General features: G+C 44.7%; 1 protein-coding gene across 1 annotated transcript; it reads right to left on the reverse strand.

The window, feature by feature from the left end:
• Window positions 1-266: 266 nt before the first annotated feature.
• On the reverse strand, window positions 267-683 carry LOC145407791 (uncharacterized). The gene has a single exon (XM_080278654.1). It carries the CDS (start codon window positions 681-683, stop codon window positions 267-269), a length of 417 nt encoding a protein of 138 aa, XP_080134780.1.
• Window positions 684-22,527: the final 21,844 nt, after the last annotated feature.

Raw genomic sequence — 22,527 nt, forward strand, 5'->3', positions numbered from 1 at the left:
GGTACAAATTGACAAATGGGATGGGAGGTGTGTGTGTGTGTGAGTGGAGCATGTACTGTAAGTGCTGGTGCCGGGGTATGAGGTGTACAGTGTGTGCATGTGCCTGGTGGGCTGGCAAGGTTGGGAGATGACGTGTGGGGTGTTGGCTGTGACTGGGTTTGTGGTGTGGCCGGTTTGACTTTGTCTGCAGAAATTATGGGTGATTTCCCGTGTTTTTATATTGTGACTCTTTTGTCTGAGTTTGTGATCACAGGGTATGGGCTTTATTATGGGGTTTGGAGTGGTGAAGTGTGGTGACCCCTTCTCACGAAGACCTGTTCGGTGTTTAGTAGGGAGTGAGGGATGAACGTTGTCTGGTGCTGGCAAGAATGAGGAGGGACTTGACGTAGTGCCTGCATTGCCTGCTGGAGCTCTGGGAGGAAAACTAGGGCCAGCGTGCCTGGTTGCGGGGCGAACTGCCCTGACAGCCTCAAGTCCTCTCCATACGTTAGCTCTGCCGGGAAGGTACCGATGTCCTCCTTCTCTGTAACCCTCAAGTTTAGGAGGAGTATTGGCACCCAATTCACTGGGTGGGGAAGTGCCCTCAGTTCTTCCTTCAGGCAACGATGGCAGTGCTCAATCATCCCATTTGCTTGAGGGTGATATGCAGAGGTTCTGTGGCGTTTAGCAACCAGGAAGTCCATTAGGTATTGCCAGGTCTGAGATTCGAATTGGGGGCCTTGATCTGCGGGACACCCAAACAAGCAACTCAGGATGCCAGGAAGTGATATGCCACACGGTCAGTCATAGCATCGAGCATGGGCGTGTCCTCGACCCACCTTGTCACTCTACTGTATCTATGCACATTAAGATATAGCGGTTACCCCTACATTCGGGGAGGGGGCCAAGGATGTCAATGTGGAGTGTGTGGAAACATTGAGTTAGTGTGGGCAGGAGTTGAAGTGGTGTCTTGGTGTGGCGATGCACTGTTGCTGACTGACAAGCCATGCACGCTCGGACCCAGTTGGTGGTGTCACGCCTCATACCTGGCCATACCACTTGCCGGCTAAGTAAGCTGTGTGTACCACAAATGCTTGGGTGCGCCATTTCATGATAATGACTAAAGACTTGCCTTCAGAATCGTTTGGGAATACAGGGCCGTGCCGTCCCACAGGATATGTCACACCAGAGTTTCCGGGGTGTGCCGGTGACATCAAACTATTGCAGCTGAAGTGAGGTTGCAGACTGCAGCAATGCTTGGAGTTCCTGATCGTCCTCCTGCTCCTGGGCCAAGGCTGCATGGTCAAGCGGGGGTAGTCTAGGGCCGACAGCTGAGACTCCATGGGACAGGGCATCCACAACCTTGTTCAGGTCCCCACTGATATGCTGGATGTTAGTGGAAAACTCTGATACAAAGGCTAGCTGTCTTGCCACCCAAGGAGATCAATTTTCCCCTTTCTGAGCCATGGCGTAAATAAGGGGTTTAGGGTCTGTGAGGATGGTGAATTCTCCACCTTCCAGAAGGTGCCTGAAATGTCTGACTGCCTCATATATAGCCAGCAACTCCCTGCCGAAGGCACTGTATTTGCGCTGGGCAGGGTTAAGGTGCTGGCTGAAGAATGCAACAGGCACATTCACACCACTGATTTGTTGTTGTAGGACTGCACCCACAACTTCGGCAGAGGCGTCTATGGTGAGTGTGATGGGGGCATCTGGTGATGGGTATGCTAGGCGGGGTGCAGTGCCGATGTGTTTTTTAAGGGTGGTAAAGGCATGGTCTGACTGTGTGGTCCACTGAAGAGGCTTGAAGGATGTCTTTTTTTCCTCTTCAGGAGATCATTAAGGGGGGCTAGTGTGGATGCGGCGTTTCTCCGGAACCTGTGATAATAATTGACCATCCACAAGAACTCCCTGAGCCTTCGTGGTGTAGCCAGGCATGGAAAGTCCTTAATGGCATCCACCTTATGCGGGAGGGGCGTGATACCTGTGGCAGACACCCTGTGGCCAAAGGAATCCAATTCGTCTGCACCGAGGATACACTTCACCGGGTGCACACTCAGCCCATAGTCCTGAAGGCATTGGAACAGCATTTGGAGATGTGATTTGTGCTGCTCATAGGAATCAGAAGCGATAAGGATATCACTGATGTATACCATGACGAAATCTAGCCCCTGACAACCTGGTCCATAAATCTCTGAAACGTTTGTGCAGCCTTCCTGAGTCTAAAACTCATCTTTGTGTATTCAAGAAGGCCAAAGGGGGTGGTTACTGCCATCTTGGGGATGTCCTTCTCTGCCACAGGGATTTGGTAGAAATCCTGAGTAAATTGATCTTGGAAAATACACGAAGGCCGTGCGGTTGGTGGTGGAAATCCTGGATGTGGGGAATGGGGTATCTATCGGGAACTGTCATCATATTCAGTGCCTTGTAGTCCCCACATGCTCTCCACTCACCCTGCTGTGCCTTCAGAACCATGTGTAGAGGGGATGCCCAGCAGCTTGATGATGGCCAAATGGTGCCCTCGTCGAGCATCACCTGAAACTCCTTTTCTGCTGCCTAACGAAGTTCTGGGGGAAGACGTCTGGGATGGACGAAACAGGGCAGTCCGGAAGTGATGATGCAGTGCTCTACTCCATGGTCTGTACGACCATTGTTAGGCATCTGAGAGGTCAAGAGGGGAATCTATGGAATAGTATGAGGACTCCTGGCGAAGGTGTGTAATGAGTGGAGGATTACCAGCACACCCGGTTACTTTGATGGACGAGTATGAGGGTCTGTGATATAGATTCCGTCCTCTGGTATCCACTAGCAATTCATGTGCCTCCAAGAAGTCAACACCAATTATGGGTTGATTAACGTCTGCAATGAGGAACGGCCATGTAAATGACACTGATTGAGCGAGTGCCACATGACGGGATTCTGTGCTGTATGTGGCTATGGGGGTGCCGTTTACTGCTATTAGGTCAAATGCGGGCTGCTGAGCCATTTTGTTGTCAGACATAGGAGGGATTATACTGAATGCTGCTCCAGTGTCAAAAATGTATTTTGTGCCGGAGATGGCGTCTTTAACGGATAATAGTTCCCTGGAGCCAGGGGAATGTGTCATGGCTTTGGGTGTGCTGATATTGAGGGGTCGTTTGGTGTGTGTGGCGGGAGACACTACTGGGACTGTCTCCCACCATATGCGTTTCCATGAATATGCAGGGTGGTGCACATCGTCTGCCTTCCATGCCAAAGTGCTTGTGATAGGTATACAACACAAAATCGTCCCTTGCTGTTTGGGGAATAGCATTACGACCACGGTTCACTGGGGGAACACTGTTGGAACATTGAGGGGCTGGTGAATTATTAGCAACACTAGGGGTCTGAGTGGTGAAGCCACTTATTTTATTTTCCAGCTTGTCTATTCTATTTGTTAAATTTGCTAATAAGGTACACAGCTCTGACATGGAACCGTTTTTGTTCGCAACACTGTTCACTGACACCACTATTTCACTAGGGGTAGCACTGGGGGCTATGACAGGGGAAAAAACGGTGTGTGCACTTACTGGATGGTTAGCATGTTATGAGTCCATATTATAATTACAAATCATAATAGATTGATAGATAAATAGATGGATGGACGAAGCTCCAGGCAAGCCTGGGAAAGGGAAATGATCTTGCAAGTTAACTGAGGAAATGTTGACAATACACAGGAAGTAGCAAGTCAGGGGATGATATAGGTAGTGTGTCAGCGAGATAGCATACGAACAAAGCCTAGTAACCATACACACACATACTCACACACAGGTTTCTAGAACTTTCCAACCACAGTGTAACACACGTGACACGACCCCTGCTACACCAGAATTTAGGAAGCAGAGCTGAGAAGGAGACAGGCCATAGAACCGGCAGGTAGTAGGGAGAACGAGCCTAGCAACATGGGCGAGAGAGAGAGAGAGAGAGAGAGAGAGAGAGAGAGAGAGAGGAAGGTAGCTAGCGGGACTCTACTTAACTTCACTCGTGTGTGAGAGACTTTGTTAATATTTTCAAGACAAATAAAAATAGTCCCATACTATTCTTTACCTCTCCTGTCATTGCATGACAAAAGGGAACCAAGATTATCTACTTACAAAGCCACTCACATATAACAACCGCTCGTCCACAAGTGTACTATATATATAACTTCTCTACAAGTTACTACAAAGTCTTTTGTGACAAGCGTAATGCTGTTGAGTTTCTTAAAGAGTGTCCGCCCTCTTGATGAACTCAGCAAGGGACGTGCCAGGGCCCAGGGCTGCTAGGTGGAGTCGGAATTCTGGTGGCATCAACTGGAGGTGTTGGTGTCTGAGGAGGTCATCTGATCAGGTGGCCCGAGCTGCCGTGAATGTGGCTTGAATGTGGGCAAGGAGGGCAAAGTGGGTTGCTGTTGGGAGCGAATTGCATCCAGCTCCATAAAAAGCGCTTGCTTTGATTTCCTTAGGGCCCGCAGTAGACTCTCCTTCAGGGTTTTGTATTTGTGTTCTGTAGGTGGTGTCAGGAGTACGTCCTGCACAAGGCCAGCTACTTGAGTTGGGAGAGTGCGGACAATTGCTCTGAATTTGTCGTCATGACTGGTATCTTTAGGCCACACGGCATCAACTTGTGTTAATCACGTGTTAATATCGTACGTGAATGTAGGAAGGAATTGACGGATAAGTGTTAAGGTGTCCATGTTCTTAAAACACTCTGGGAAGTTACCACTGTAGCATTTTAATTAATGGGAATTTTACTAGGGGCTACACCAAGGCAAATGGTAAGGATAGCTAAACACAAATGTCTGTCTATCTATATACCTAGGCTGCTTTCCCCAAGGAAAGGGAGGTAGCCGAGACAGGACGACACACTCCCCATTTACTCATCCATTCAAACACATTCATTCGCATCTTAGCCCCAAAGGGGAGAACGGACAGATTCTCACCGCATACTGCGCAATGCAATCAGTGACATCCGCAGCAGGGCCCGACAGCAGAATTGGTTTACCCCTGCCACATCATAACGGACCCATCCCCTTACCCGCACCTGACCTGATTAGCTGATCAGACCAAATGCAGGAGAGTATCCCCTCAGGGCTGCATCATCACTTATTCATTCACAATTTCTCTCCATTTATTTCTATCACACACAGCCACTCTTCCTTGCTCAACAAACATCCCTCTGGCATCCAGCACTCTCTTCACACTGTCCATCCATCCTATTCGTGGTCTTCCTCTCAGCCTTACACCTCTCACATCAGATCTAGTTATCTTTTTCACCAATCGCTCATTATCCATTCTCTCCACATGCCCAAACCACAACTCTACCAGCCATCTCCCGAACAACTCCAGTTCTCCTTCGCACTTCATCATTTCGCACTCAGTCCATACGCGTCACTCCACACATACTCCTCAGACACCTCATTTCTATTACATTCAAACTTCTCCTCACTGCTACAACGATATTCCATGTTTCAGCCCCATACAATGCATCCGGTACCACAACACTCTCATACAGCCTTCTCTTTACATCCATTCTAAGCGAACGACATCTAAACACTTTTTGCATTCCTCCCAGCATCTTTCCTACTTCATTTATTCTAAACTTCACTTCTGCATCTATTCTTCCATCCACAGCAACATGTGACCCTAGATATTTAAAACACTATACCTTCTCAAGCAACTCGCCATTCAAAACTATATTCATCCCCCTACCATCCACCAACCTCGTACACTTCATCACTTTACTCTTATTCTCATTTACTTTCTATTTCCTCCTTTCACACACCCTTCCAAACTCCTCTACCAACTGTCTCAATCTCTCCACTGAATTAGCCACCAGTGTAGTATCATCTGCAAACAGCAGCTACTTCAGATTCCACTCTCCACCATCAACATTCACCAGACTCAGACCTCCACCTAAAACTCTTGCATTCACCTCCCTTACAACACCATCCATGTAAATATTAAACAACCAAGGCGACTTCACACATCCCTGTTGCAGACCCACCCTCACGGGAAACCAATCACACACGCTCTACTATTTACATAAAAACTTTTCACCCCTTTTAGTAACCTACCATCAAGTCCATACAATCTTAAAACAGTCCACAAAGCCTCCCTGTCAATTCTATCATACGCTTTCTCTAAATCCATAAATGCCCAAAACACATCCTTGCCTTTCGCTAAATACTTTTCACACACTTGTCTCACAACAAACACCTGATCCACGCATCCCTTCCCTTTCATAAAGCCACACTGCTGTTCACCAGTCACTCCCTCTGTACCCTCTCTAACTCTCATTATTAACACTCTACCATACACCTTATCTACAACACTCAACAGACTTATACCCCTAAAGCTAGTACATTCATACTTATCACCCTTGCCTTTATACAACGGGACCACACAAGCACTTCCCCAGTCAATTGGCACCATACCTTTCACAGAGCACACATTCAACAATCTTACTAACCAGTCAACAGTAGTCACTCCACCACCCTTCAGGCATTCCACAGCACACCCATCCACACCTGCAGCTTTCCCTGTTTTCATCTCCTTTACTGCCTTCTCCACTTCCTCCTTCATGATCAAAGAATTATTCAATTCTCCCAACACATTTATTCCTTGCACCCTTCCATCCGCCACAATCTCAGCCACCGTTTCCTCCTCTACATTTAACAATCTTTCAAAATTCTCCACCCATCTCTTCCTTACTGCATCCATCTCAATTAGCATCCTTCCATCCTCTGCTTTTACTCGTTCTTCCTTCCCTGACTCTCCCTTTTGCACCCTTTTCACTTCCTTCCAAAACATTTTCTTATTCTGTTGAAAATTCTCTGTCAGCCACCTACCCCACCTCTCATCTGCTGCCACTTTAGCATCACGCACAGCCCTTCTCTTCCTATTCCTCTTTTCCTTATACCTTTGATATGACATCTCATCCTTCCTCTGCAGCCACACTTCATATGCACGTCTCTTCTCAGCCACAGCCATAGTTACTTCCTCACACCACCATTCACTTCCTTTTCTTACACCACCACCCACACGTCTAACACCACACACCTCTTCTGCATGCCCCACCACAGCACTCTTAAACAAATGCCATTCCTCCTCCACACTGCCATTTTCCTGATCTTTCACTGCGTTCCACTCATCTTTCAATTTCTCCTGATACTCTATCTATTTCTCTCTTTTATCCAACTTACTTACTTTCAAAACCTCCCTGCCACACCTAACCCTCCTAGCTCTCACCCATTTCTTACCTACTCTTAACTTTCCCTCCACCAGGTAGTGGTCAGACATACCTCCACCCTCCCCTCTCAGAACTCTCACATCCAACAATCTTCCTATTACATTCCTAGACACAACCACATATGTGCTGGGAAGAAATAGACATGGCAGTGATTATTGACTTGGAACAATACAGAGTTACTGCATGACTTCAAAGTAGTACAAGGCAATTACATTTATAGCATGTGTAGATCAGTTAAATGGATAAAAAGTTACAGACTAAAATATGAGCAATGAATTTAGAGCGGAGCGGGAGTGCTGACCAGATGTGTTTACGTGTATTGTATATATAAAGTCGTACCGAGTGGCCAGATTTACCAGGAGAGATGGAAAGCAAGACAGGTAGTCAGCTGGGTGTGTACCCGCATCTTATCGAGTTATTTCTTGCTACATTGAAGCTAAAGTAACTGGTGTTGTTGTTGTCTTCAACAGTTAAGGACAAGTGTTATATATGTGTCTTGTACTCGTGTTCCCTTCAACTTACGAGACTCCCTAACTCCTCACGAAAGAGATAAGCGAAGGTGTGAGGGACGAAAATATACTTGTATCTCCATCAGAATTTCTTCCATAATATTGTCGATGTTCCGTCCCTTCGAGGCGTATGACACCACTACACTTCTCTTACCTTAACATGGCCCAGATTTTCATCCTTTTGAAACTTATTCCACTTACCTCAGTGGCACAGTGAGATGCGGCTATGGCTCTACATCATTTCCATAGCTCTCCCTCTTTCGAATATTGTAACAACTCAGCATTCAAGATGGAAAGGTGTCATTTGCATTCCAAGTTAAAGTAAGAAGATTATAGTAATGAGTGTTGGAGAAAATAAAAACAAATACGATTTTCTAATTATTCAGAAACCTCTCATTACTAGCCAACGAGCGCAGCGAGTAAAACGATGTTTACTTAAGTGAAATGATGTTTACTTAAGTGCGCGTCCACACGTGTACTCGAACATTTGTTGGCAACACGGCCGGCAACATGTTTGGGAACATGTTTGCAGCAGTATTTGGACAGATATATGCAAACACGTTTCAGTGCGGCTTCGAACACTGGCAGCAGAGGTGATGGGATAAGTGTGTCCATACGAGGCAGTTGAGACTTCATGATGTTGTCAACTGATCTGGACGCTGCTCTTCCCAACATGTTTGCAGTGTGTTCGTTACTGTGTTGCTTACATGTTGCCAACTCTCATTTGAGGACACGTGTGAACGCGTCCTTAAGTTCGGCTGAGAAATGAGTGGCCAGACAGGACCCGGCCCAGCCTGAGACGAGACCGCCGGACCGTGATGGTTTTAAGAGAATAATAACTCTCCTACTATGTGAGATAGAGAAGAGATTCTTTCAGCAGGTAGCAGATAAATTCAATACTTTTTTTTTAGCTATATATTTACTCACGAGAACAAAGACACCCCTTGGAATCCCAGCTCTCCAAGGGAATGTATCAAGGGCTTCAGTTGACATGCCTAACTAAGAAATCGAATTTAAAAAGATTTTCTGATGTAACACTGCTTTCTTGCATGAATTCTAACAATTAAATATCGGATACGCTCATAATATTACATAAACATTTTTTTCTATGGGGGTGAAATCAGCAAGGGTAATCGCCTCATTTCTGGCCTTTATCATTCGATCAAGAGCCAAGCGTTTACCAAAGCAGTTCATTGACACGGCAAGTCGAGAGCAGAGAACTGAACATTGCGAGTGTAATAAATGCTACAGCGCCTTGCTACAGTATATGCACATTCAGAGAGATAACGTGAAGGAGAGAAAACGTGAGAAAGTAAATATTTTAGTTCACTTATTCTTCTGTTATTGTTCAACTACCCCACCAGAAATGTTGACAGTTTACACCATGATGAAATCATGATGATAAGCGTATGCACAAACGCCCGCTCGTTCGTCACGGACTCACAAAACGCACTTCATTGGTAGTATGTGTAATAGATAGCAACAGTGATAGACAATAATAGTAACTAGGAGGAAAATAAACCACCAAAGAAGAGATAAGGGGGCTTACGAAATTTTGTAATCAGTGGAGAACGTAACTCATTAACGTATTGCAAGTTTGGCTCGATGACACGGAGGGGTATCCCATTAAATTGTAATAGTAATAGAAAATACCGGTAACCGATAATAAGCAAAATAAATCACTAAGGAAGACTAGTAGTGGAGAAGACGGGTGTTAACGAAATCTCCCTCAAGCCATGGAGATCTGGGTGTTAACGAAATCTCCCTCAAGCCATGGAGATCTGTGCCCAAGTTGGTATTGCAAGCCAGGCGCGACAACAGGGCCGGGCGTTGCCATTAAACAGGCTGTAGTAAAAGACTGTTAATAGCGGCACCGACGTCCCCGCGTAGCCGGGAATGAATACCCTCTCTAAACTCAAGTCTCAATTAGCTTCAGTCTTGACCCACACAACTCATGGCATAATAAGTATGGCAGCGTTGGAGAGAATGGTGGGGAGATGGTGGAAAGAGTATGAGGGAGAGGGGAGGAGGGAGGAGAGTGTTTTATCTGTAACACAAACTACACCGACAGTACAGTTTTATCAAAGTGCTCTCTGAACAAGTGAAAGATATAATTAAGACAAAGAATAGATCCCCCCCTCACACTCCATAACGTATGATTATAATCCACACAAGAAAAACTTTCAGCGAAATGGAGAATATTATCGTGTTGAACGATGTTACTGTTTTCGCAGCCTAAATTAATATTGAGAAATGGACAGATCCTGAGATTGGCTCTCTGTTATCATTTTTTTTCTTGGATGGAGCAATTTGAAGGCCCCCTGGCCTTTGATTCGTTCTTCGTTGCATTAAAAAAAAATAATGAACATGCACCACCTTTACACTGTAACTACTTTTTACTTGTGGGCTTTATGAGTATTCTTCAGATTAATATGCTGCATGGGCGAAATCCACTTGCAGAGAGGTCGTATACTTTCTATACTTCCAGTTATATCATTGTCAGTTTTGGCTGCATCACTGATTTCCATCTCTTCTGCTGCGTCTGAGCCACTTGGACGCTGCTGCGTCTGAGCCACTGGTCCAGTATTGAGGTACTTTGCTATGATAGGCTTTTCCCCTCCCTCCCCCTCTCTCTTATACACACACACACACACACACACACACACACACACAGACCTTCAAGTTCTGCCTTTTCTCCCTGATTCTGTGTAAGTGGAACTTGGAAGACTTGTCTGAACCAGGGAAGTTAATCCATGTATGCAATAAAAGTTGATTAGCTTAAGTCATGGGGACTGGAATTTCCAGCCAGTAAAATCACAGATATTTTGGCTCCAGGCTCATCTGAACTTGAATCTGGTGGATTGCAGGTTGAAGGTGCTATACTCCAGCAGTCCATCATCCTATTCCTAGGGGATAGGGAGGTAAACAAACAGCATCAAATCAACACACACACACACACACACACACACACACACACACACACACACACACACACACACACACACACACACACACACACACACACACACACACACACACACACACACACACACACACACACACACACACACACACACACACGCTCAAAAGCCCGTGAGGAAGAACATGAAATAATCTCAGGCAGTTGATGAGAATCATAAAAACTCTTCCAGCCTGACGGAAAACCAGAACCACTAATAAAATATTCGGTCACTCTCTCTTCCACCTCATCATTACCCTCTCCAACTTCCCCCTCCCCCAATTCACCATTCCCCGAGGCTCTGCGAAGCTCCAAATGAAGGAAAGTGAAGAGGGGGGGGGGGAAGAACAAGAGAGGTGGATAGGGAAGGAAGAGAGAGAGAGAGAGGCAGGCGGAAAACTCGAGGTACTGTAAGAGAAATGAGGAGTGGATAGTAGTAGTCGGAGGAGGAGGAGCCTGGGAAAAGTGTGTTAAATAATTAGGTCTCGAAGTCTGAGCAGTGAGGAGAGTGTATTGATGCCTCCTTAGCCTCTCTGTCTCCTCTGATGGTTGTCCCTTTCACCATCCCCCTTTTCTTTCTCCAGTTTCTCTCTTCACTCCTTATTTTATACTTCTCTACTACCTTCAGATATTGTTCTTCTAATTCCCACCATGCTTGTTTTCCCATTTTTTATCGTCTTTCTTTTAGGTTTTCTTCCCTCTGTTATGTTTTTTGCTTCATCTTCTTCCATCTGATATGCCTGTATGGTTATATTTTTTTCTTCTATAATCATTTATTTTCATTATAGTCTTCCAAGATGTGGGCTGATCTCCATAGCCAATCATTCCTCTGATGGTCGTCCCCTTCACCTTTCTCCTTTCCTTTCTCCAAGCTCTATCTACTTCATTCCCAGTCTTACATCTCATTGATTCCATAATTATCCTTGATGTCCAGATCCCCTAACTTATTTATTTAAAGTCTCTCTTATTAGCGGGTGATTACTTCACCCGCGTGCATAGTCCTGGGGTGGTACGCGTTTGGTCCGGTTTGTTTCTCTTTCTGTCCTTCTGTTTGTTTGTCTGTTAGCAAGATTATGGAGAAACTATTGACTGAAATTACACCAAAATCGAAATAATGACAGAGACCCGTCGCAGGAAGTAATGAAACTCTACGGGAAAAAAAAGTTCTATATGTAGGTCACGCGGCAAGTTCGAATGTTCTCCCTTTCAACAGAATCAATTTTCATTCGAGCTGGACCACACTTGGTAGGAAGATTTAAGGTAAGCTAAGTATGAAGTGATTCTGAGTAATGTGTCAAAGGTCATGGTCAAAGGGCAAAGTAATTTTTCATCATTCCTCCATTTTTTCATAATACTTTTCAACACATGCATCATATTCAAAGCCATCTGTACCAATATCTAGATTTTTTATGTTTTTTTTTTTTTCCTCACAATGATTGAACAAAGCTCCAGGTCCAGATGGAATTCCGCCAGTTGTTTTGAAAAAGTGTTCCCCTGATCTTGCTTCTGTTCTAGCTAAATTATTCAGACTATGCATACGTACTTCTTTATTCCCAATTCATGGAAATAAGCCAATATCCACAATTCCGAAGAAAGGAAGTTCCTCTGACCCCTCTGATTACAGACCAATAGCTGTCACATCTTCTCTTAGCAAGGTATTTGAAACTTTAATTAATAAGCACATTGTTAAACATCTTGATTCCAACAACTTAATTAGTGACAGACAATATGGTTTTCGACACGAAAGATCCACCATTAACATACTCAATCTCCTAACTCATACCATCCATCAATCAATTGATCTACATGGAGACTCTCATGTAGTAGCTCTTGATATCTCTAAAGCTTTCGACAGAGTATGGCACCGTTCCCTGCTGTCCAAACTCCCTTGATATGGACTAACGTCTTTTGTTCCTTTGATTTCTTCATTTCTTAGTGACAGGAAAATAAGAGTACAAGTAGATGATGTATATTCGAATTTCCACTCAATTAACGCCGGCGTGCTGCAGGGGTCAGTTCTGGCGCCAATCCTATTCCTGGTTCATATTAATGATCTCTTATCTGTCACCCACAATCCCATCCACTCATCCGCAGATGACTCAACACTACATAGTTCATTCACACTCAGACACCCATTTACAAAGTCTAGTATCTCTACCTCTCAACTCAGTATAGCTATTCTATCTATTCTATCTATAGCCCGACGCCCTAATCCCGCAAAGGGTGGCCGCAGACAAATCGCCTCCAAGTCACTCTGTCACCCACCATTTGACTCCCCTCCCCCCAACTCACCCCCCCCTCCCTCATATACCTCTCAACTCCATCCCTCCACCTCATCCTCGGTCTACCCCTCCCTCTCCCTCCCTCCACCTCACCTACATACACCCTCTTAGTCAGTCTTTCATTCTCCATTCTCTCCACATGTCCAAACCACCTCAGTGTATTTCTCCTAATCTTTTCAACCACATCCACATCTACCCCACAACGTTCCTTCACTTCTTCATTTGTCAACCTGTCCCTCCACGTCACTCCACATGCTCCTCTCAAGTAACTCATTTCCACTGCTCTCACTCTTGACTTGTTCCCCTCTTGCAAGGTCCACGCCTCGCTTCCATACGTCAGGGTAGGGATCACAATACCATCATGCAGTGACTTCTTAACTTCCATACTCACCTCCCTATTTCTCATCACTGCTTTCAGTGTACCAACAACCTTTCTTCCCTGCTGTACCCTTTCACGTACTTCATCCCCCAAAGTTCCATCCTTACTCATCACACTATCCAAGTACTTGAATGCACTCACAATCTCCATATCCTCACCATCCAACCTCACTGCACACTCTGTGACTTCATTCCTCTCAAACACCATAACTTTACTTTTTGTTTACATTAACTTTCAGCTTCCTCCTCCTACACACTGTCCCAAATTCATTCACCAAACCTTGCAACTCCCATTCATCTTCACTCAACAATACTGTATCATCAGCAAACAGCAACACCGGAAGCTTCCAAATCTCACCCTCATTCATTAGGGCCACCCCCACATCCACTGCCCTACCTTGCACCTCCTTTACAACCCCATCCATATATATATTAAACAGCCATGGAGACATCACACACCCCTGTTTCAGTCCCACATTGAGATCAAAGAACTCACTCAGCTCACCATCCACTCGCACCGTAGCCCTAGCTCCCTCGTACATACTCTTCACAGCACTCAACAATTTCCCCTCCACTCCATATATTCTTAATACCTTCCACATACCTTGCCTATCTATTCTGTCATAAGCTTTCTCCAAGTCCATGAAGGCAGCATACACTTTCCTTCCCTTCTCTAGATACTTCTCCACTAAACATCTTAGAACAAATATCTGATCTACACACCCTTTTCCCTTCCTAAATCCCCCTTGTTCTTCTCCAACTTGCTCCTCTGTCATTTGCCTAACCCTATCAATGAGTATTCTACCATATATTTTACCAGTCACACTAAGAAGGCAAATACCCCTATGGTTACCACATACTTCTCTCTCCCCTTTTCTTTTGTACAGAGGAACAATTATACCTGATTTCCAGTCCTCTGGAACCCTTCCCTCTTCCCAAGCCAATCTACACAACTTCCATATCCACTCCACAACAATCTCACCCCCATACCTAAGCATTTCACCACACACTCCATCAATTCCTGGGGCCTTTCCCAGCTTAATCTTCTTCATCGCTTCCACAACTTCCGACCTACTGATCTCTTCCTCCCTCCTCTCATCTCTTCTTCTCCCAGCCATTCCCCAACCACTTATACTCGCACTGCTCTCACTCTCTACATTCAACAAATCTTCAAAGTGCTCCTTCCATCTCCTCAATTTCTCTCTCTTCTCCACCAACAATCTATTATTCCTATCTTTCACTCCCCTACTATTTCCCCTTTCACACTGCCTTACTTTCTTTACCTCCTTCCAAAACAATTTCTTACTCTCCCTCCATTTCACACTCAGATTCCTCCCAAACTCTTCATCCACTTTCTTCTTACTCTCCTTCACCAGTCTCTTAACCTCCCTTCTCCTGCTCACATATACCTCTCTCTTCTCTCTCTCATCTTCTCCCTACCTCTACTCGCCAACCATTCACCATATGCCTTCTTCTTTTGTTCCACAGCTCGTTTCACCTCATCATTCCACCATGCTGTCCCTTGCACACCCTTGCATCTCCTCCTCACTCCACAAACCGCCTCACACGCTGCGCTTATCTCTTCCGTGAATATCTTACATACGTCTTCCACCCCTTCCATCTGCTCTAGCTCATACCTTCCCAATCTTTCTTCCACTATGCTCTTATACTCTGTCATTTTCTCACTATCTTGCAATTTCTCCACTCTTCTCACAGGAGCTGCTTCCTCCTGTCTTCCCCTTCGTCTCCTCAACCACTTTCTTTGCAGCTCTACCTTGGCCATCACTAAGTGATGGTCCGATACTCCATTCCCCCACCCTCTCCACACCCTTGCATCCAACACTTGTCTTCTCATTCGCTCATCCACACACACGTAGTCTATCATTGCCTTTCGTTCAACAAGTTCACCATCCATCCTCCTCATTACTCTCCATGTATACCGGTGGATCATCTTATGACGAAAGTAGGTGTTGGCTATTGCCAACCCCTTACCAGCACAGATGTCCATCAAAGCACTACCATTCCCATCTACTTCAGCTGGCACACCCCACTGACCAACCACTCCATCCACTCGTACATTCCCAACTTTGCCATTCATGTCTCCAATAATCAAGACCTATCTACGATCAGTGAATGGGGACAAAACAACCTAGTCTCTTTCAATGCTAGTAAAACTAAATATATACAATTTACTAATAGACAGATATTGCCAGATTCTTACATTACCTTCAGTGCCACTAATATTCCCATCTCCAAAAGTATCGAAATTCTTGGCGTCTCACTTAACATTGCCCTCAGCTGGACTTCTCATGTTAGATCACTTGCTAAAACCGCCTCAGAGAAACTTAGATTATTGTACAGAGTCCGTAACATCTTCGCTGATGAGCAGTTAGCTATAATTTATAAGAGTCATGTGCGCTCTCAGCTTGAATATTGCTCACCCTTGTGGAATGGATGTGGAGAGGTTGCATAAAAAAAAACTAGACAATATTCGGAACAAAGCTGTTAGAATTATTAACAACCCTGCCATTACAAATAATCTACCTCCCCTGCAAGTAACAAGAAATGTTGCCTCTCTTGCATTAGTTTACATATATTTTTTTGGCAAATGCTCAGATGAAGTTGCGTCCATGGTGCCACCTCTCCATGCCTTCCCTCGTGCTATTAGGGCATCTGGTAGCGCTCATGACTGGAATGTCACTCAGCCATATTGCAGAACTTCTGCCTATCAGAATTCTTTCATTCCCCGAACTGCATCTCTCTGGAACTCGCTTCCCCAGAGTTGTTTCCCTCCAAATTTCAACCCACAACTGTTCAAGTCTAACTGCTACAGATATTTTATGAACAGAGGACACCAGTATTCTGGTGAATGGATTATTTTTTTTTTATTCATTTGTTTTTCCTTCCTCCGTTCTGTTATAAAAAAAAAAAAAAAAAACTATCTCCATACCAAATTCTTGCCGATTACCATCCCCTTCACCTTCACTTTCCTGCATCTCATAATCACTCCTCTCACTTCACCTTTCCATACTGTTTTCACATACTTTCCCATAAATACACACTCTGTCTTCACCTTTTTTTGCTCCATCATAATGTTTCCTATCTCACCTTTCATACTATCTTCACATACATTCATCTCTGTCTTCTTTGTCCACTTATTTCTTTGTCCCATAATAGCTTTTATATCACAGATTCATACCATTTTCACATCTTATCCTATTTCCATCCTCTCCACCATCATCTCCTTTTGTCCTTTAATCACATCTCGTATTTCACCTTTTCTCACCATTTTCATATCCGTTTTTTTCTCCATCTTCTCCTCCTTCATCTTCCTTTGTCATAGAAGTAATGCTGTCTCACGTTTTCTTTCTATCTGTCTCACGTACAGTTACTGCTGCCTGCTAATCTTTCCCACGCCTGGCATTTGTGTGTTCCAATTCCACCAATCCCTTGAATCTCTTCTTTTACCTTTTCCTACCTGTCCTCTTTTTATTCTCTAAGTGTATCACCTCTTACTTTCCCTTCTTTCTCTTGCATTACCTTCCCGTACGATTCCCCCTTTCCATTTCTAACTCCTTCCCTTGCTTCTTCTCCATCCCTTCTTCCTTATCTTCCCTCACTTATTCCTACTTCTTCCCCTCCCCGTAGTTAATCTATTATCATCTCATCAACCTCTCTCCCCCAAGTTCCTCATACAGTTCTCTCCCTTCCTTTATCCCCTCCTCCCTTATCTTCTTATCATTCTCTCTTACAACTGCATCTTCTCCACTTCATTTATTACCTGTCTTTATCTCTTCACCATGTCACCTGCTTCTCTCCCCTGATTTCTTTTTTCGTGTCTCTTTTTCACTTACACTCATCTTCCCATACCGTCCCTACTTTGATTTCTTTGACGCAGTACCTTCCCCACTCTTCCTTCCTCAGTACCTAATTTTCCCCAATCTTCGCTTTATCTTCCTCTCCTCTCAACCATCTCCATTTATTTTCCCTGCTGTCTCTTCCTTATTTTCCTTTATCTTCACAGTCACTTCAGTTTTCTATCTTCGTCTTCGTCCTTTCTTTTTTTACTTATATCCTAACTTTCACCTTCACCTAATCTGTCACTATTGCTTCATCTCCCTTTCCTCCAACCCCATCTCCTCTAACTCTCGCCTCTCTCTCTCTCTCTCTCTCTCTCTCTCTCTCTCTCTCTCTCTCTCTCTCTCTCTCTCTCTCTCTCTCTCTCTCTCTTTTCTTTCCTGATTTTCTCCTCTACTCTTTTTTCCTCTCTTCTTCAGCTCTGTTACTTATCTCTCAACTTTCATCATCGCTTACCTCACCCTTGTCTTCACTTCATCTCCTGGTCCCCTCACGTGATCTCCACTCTCCTGTCTCTCCCTCTTTTCCCTCACTTTTATCATACCTCTTCCGAGCCAAATCTTCATCACTCTTTTTTTTTTTTTTTTCCAACTATCTTCCTCGTCCTGACTCGTCCAGATTTTAGGTTCTTCCCCTTCTTTTACAGATCTCCTCTTCTATTCTGTCTCTCCTCCTCTCCCTTTCATCTCAACCTATCTGTCTCTCCTCTTTATCTTCCATGCCTCCCTCTCTTCCTAATTTCCTTCTATTTTATTATTTTCTGACAATTTCGGCTTAAGGGTTTGGTTAGTTGTGGAGATAAATTTTCACTTGATTCTCGTATTATTCCCCCATCTTTCTCCTTACTCTTTGATAGGAGTTGCCAGGTATGGACCAACCAACCTACTGTAGACATACTCTTTTCCTTACGCTCCTTTATTCTCTCATCTTCGTAACCATCATCGCCAATCCCAACACCATCACCCCGTCTCTTCCTCCCTGTCTTTCACTTTTCGTCTTCTTCTTCACTCCTCCTTCTTTTCCTTCTCCTTCCTATTAACCATCATCATCACTACCTCCCCTGCTCCTCCTCCTCTCCTCTGCTCTTTCTCTATCAATCCACCCACCATCCCATAACCCTCCCTCCATAATAATCCCCTTCTCGATCATCCTTATTACCTTCCTCATTCCTTGCCCCCCCTTCTCTCTCTCTCTCTCTCTCTCTCTCTCTCTCTGACACACACACACACACACACACACACACCACCTTTCCTCTCCACCAAATACTTCCTACACACACACACACACACACCACCTTTCCTCTCCACCAAATACTTCCTCTTTTCTTCCATACCTCTCAAAGCCAATGTGGAGCCAGAAGCCACTTCATGCCACTTTCAGCCACTTCAAACTCCATTAGAGGGGACAGGCATTCTAAGACCCTTCGTCCCTTCCCTTCCCCCCCCCCCCCCGATCTTAAAAGGAACTGTTACGTGCGGGATACCAATTATTCTCCTTTTACTTTAACTTGGTCTAAGATTTTCATATCACCATCTTGAATGCTGAGTTGCAGCAGCTCATTTACGCTACATTATCATGCTATTCTCACGAAAAGATGCAGCATTGTAGTACTGTCTTATTCTGCAAATGAGCTGCGTAAAATATGCTGCTAAAGGACGAAAATGTTTAGCCAAAATAAGGTGAAAAGCTTCAGTCACTGATTTCGCTGCAATAGATCTAGAGACATATATATCCTTTTTTATCATTTTTTCTACGAATATTTATACGATTTTAGCAATATTTTAGCATCTTTATCTCATATGTTGGCTTTTATTGTGGTCATCGTCTTTCTAAGTTGGTAGGTGGAGGCGCCCACCATCCGCTAACTCGATGTTTCGCTGCTTCGGGTGTCGCCATTACCTGTCGTCCTTCCTTCCTCCTCTGTCTTTCTTTCCTTCATTCTTTCCTCTTCTTTTTACCTGCGGGTGACTTTATATTCTCTCTTCTGTCTTTCCTTCGTTCATTCTTTCCTCTTCCTTCTGCCTATGGGTGACTCTACACTAAGTAACAAGCCAGATGGCTTCCTATACACCAGGGAACCATTTACAACGCTGGGTGGTAACCTACAACCAAATTATGGCGCCTGGTTGTTTAGTGGGTAATTAAGGCACTGCACTAGGATTGAGTCTGTGTCGGTGGTTGGGGTTTATTGCTCACATAATGCCACTCAGGGATGATTGAGGCTGGTCACTCTCATCTCAAATGTCAGGACCAACGTGCCTAGCCCCGGGCTCCTACACTTCTCATGGGGCAACGTAGGATTGGATTATGGATAGATGGATGGATCGTCATTCTTTATATCACACTCTGTTCACGGGTGGAAAGAAAAGGTCATGATGATGATGATGATGATGGCTAGTACCATGACCGTGGCCAGTATATGAAGGAGGAGGAGGAGGAGGAGGAGGAGGAGGAGTTTGGTGGTGATGATGATGATCATCTTTCCATCCAACACATGAAGACAAAGTTAACCTCTTTGAACCTGTTTTGGCGACTGTTTACCCCCTGGGAGTAGGGGTTTTTTCAAGAATACTCCCCCAGTATCCCTGCTTGTCGTAAAAGGCGACTAAAAGGGTTGGCGGAGGGTTAGTGCCCCTCCCTGGAAAACAACTAACTAAAAAAACAAACAATAAGCCTCGGACAGGGACTGACCAAACGATGACGACCAAGGACCGGACAAAGGACGTGGTTATCGGAACATGGAATGTAAGGGGAGCGAATGATGAGGTGAAAGAGAGAGAGATTGTCCAGGTGCTTGAGGGTGCGAAAGTGGATGTATGTGGAATAACTGAAACAAAATGGAGAGGAGAAAGTGTGAGAGAATGGGAGTATGGATGGGGTATATGTGAAGGAGTAGGTGAGAATGAGAGGGCAAAGGAAGAAGTATGTATAGTTGTGAGTAAAAGATGGAAGAGGAGCAAGAGACAGTATGGATCAGTTGGGTCAAGGATTGTGTGGGTAAAGTTGAAAGTTGGAACACAAATGTGGGTGATTGTGTGTGTGTATGCGCCAACACAAGATCGTGCTAGAAGAGTTAGAGAAGAGTTCTGGACAAATGTAGAAGTGTGCATGGAAAAGTTTGGAAGGAATGAGAGAGTGTTTTTGATTGGTGATATGAAAGGTAAAGTTGGGAATGTGAAGGTGGATGGAATAGTTGGTGAATGGGGTGTGCCTGCTGAGATAGATGAGAATAGGAGTGCGTTAGTGGACATTTGTGCTGGGAGGGGGTTGATGATAGCCAATACCCTCTTCAGGCATAAAATGATCCACAGGTATACATGGCGAGTGATGAGAAGGGTGGGTGGTGAACTGAATGAAAGGAAGGCAATGATTGATTATGTGTCTGTGGATGAAAGGATGCGAAGATGTGTAATGGATGCAAGAGTTTATAGAGGTTGAGGGAGTGGGCTTTCTGACCACTACTTGGTGGTGGCCAGAATTAGAATTCAAGTAAGATGGAGGAATAGAAGAAGGGAAAGACGAGAGGAAGGAGCAGTTGCAAGGAGAGTGGAAAGGTTACAAGAGGATGAGAAAAAGGCACAGTATAAGAGAGAAGTGGAGGAACGATTGGGTAAATATGAATTGGAGCAGATGGGAGACGTGGAAGGTGTGTGTAGGATATTTACAGAAGAAATATGTGCAGCATGTGATGTGGTGTGTGGAAGGAAGAGAAGAAGGAGGGGGGTACAAGGAACAGCGTTGTGGACTGAAGAGGTGAAACAGGCTGTGGCACAAAAGAAGAAAGCATACAATGAATGGATGAGAAATAGGGGCGTGGAAGAAGTTGAGAGGCGGAAGAGAGAGTTATATGTAGAAAGAAAGAGAGAAGTGAAAAGATTAGTAAGAGAGAGTAAGAAGAGAGTGGATGAGGAATTTGGAAGGAATTTGAGTGTAAAGTGGAGGGACTGTAAGAAAATGTTCTGGAAAGAGGTGAAAAGAGTAAGACAGGGTGGAAGTGAAGCTAGCAGGGGAGTGAAAGATAAAAATGGTAGATTACAAGTGGAGAAGGGAGAAAAAGTGAGCAGATGGAGAGAACACTTTAAGGAATTGTTAAACGTAGAGGATGGAAATAATGCGAGTATAAGTGGCTGGGGAATGGCTGGGAGAAGGAGGGAGGAGAGAAGACAGGAAGAAATCAGTAGGATAGAAGTTGTGGAAGCAGGGGAAAAGCCCCAGGAATTGATGGAGTGTGTGGTGAAATGCTGAAGCATGGGGGAGAGATAGTAGTAGAATGGATGTGGAAGATGTGCAGATTGGCCTGGGAGGAAGGTAGAGTCCCGGAGGATTGGAAGTCAGGTATAATTATTCCCTTGTACAAAGGAAAAGGGGAAAAAGAAGTGTGTGGTAATCACAGGGGCATTTGTCTTCTTAGTATAATAGGAAAAGTGTATGGTAGGATACTTATTGACAGAGTTAGAGAAAGAACAGAGAAATTAGTTGGAGAAGAACAGGGAGGCTTTAGGAAGGGAAGAGGTTGTTTAGATCAGATATTCATTCTTAGATCTTTAGTGGAAAAGTTTCTAGAGCAGGGAAAGAAGTTGTATGCGGCTTTCATGGATTTGGAGAAAGCGTATGACAGGGTGGATAGACAAGGATTGTGGAAAGTGTTAAGAATATATGGAGTAGATGGGAAGTTGTTGAATGCTGTGAAGAGTATGTACGATGGTGCGAAGGCTGCAGTGCGTGTGGATGGTGAACTAAGTGAATTTTTCTCTTTGAAAGTTGGGTTGAAAAAGGGGTGTGTCATGTCTCCGTGGTTGTTCAATCTGTACATGGATGGGGTAATAAAAGAGGTACAAGGTAGGGTGGTGGATGTTGGAGTGGCCCTGGTGAGAGAGGATAGTGTTTGGAAACTCCCTGTACTGTTGTTTGCAGATGATACTGTGTTGTTGAGTGAAGACGAAGGGGAGCTGCAAGGCTTTGTGGATGAGTTTGGGAGAGTGTGTAAGAAACGGAATTTAAAGGTGAATGTAGGGAAGAGTAAAGTGATGGTCTTTGAGAGAGGAGAAGTCAGTGAATGTACAGCGAGGTTGGATGGTGAGGACTTGGAAAATGTGAGTACGTTTAGGTACTTGGGTAGTGTGATGAGTAAGGATGGAGGTTTGGAGGGTGAAGTGCTTGAAAGGTGAAAGACTTAAGAAGAGAGTGTATGTTAGTGAGGTGGAGGGGGGAAGAGGGAAGGGGAGGCCGAGGATGAGATGGAGGGATGGGGTGGAGAGGTATATGAGAGAGGGGGGTGTGAGTTGGGAGCAGGGCAGTGAAATGGCGGGGGACA

The sequence above is a fragment of the Coenobita brevimanus genome, chromosome 74 (genome assembly GCF_032717465.1).
Source record: "Coenobita brevimanus isolate Jiangsu-jjx chromosome 74, ASM3271746v2, whole genome shotgun sequence".
NCBI lineage: Eukaryota > Metazoa > Arthropoda > Malacostraca > Decapoda > Coenobitidae > Coenobita > Coenobita brevimanus.

What these genes read in the sequence shown, in the direction of transcription:
- LOC145407791 (XM_080278654.1), bottom strand. Translation starts at nt 683, where the DNA reads ATGGACTTCCTGGTTGCTAAACGCCACAGAACCTCTGCATATCACCCT.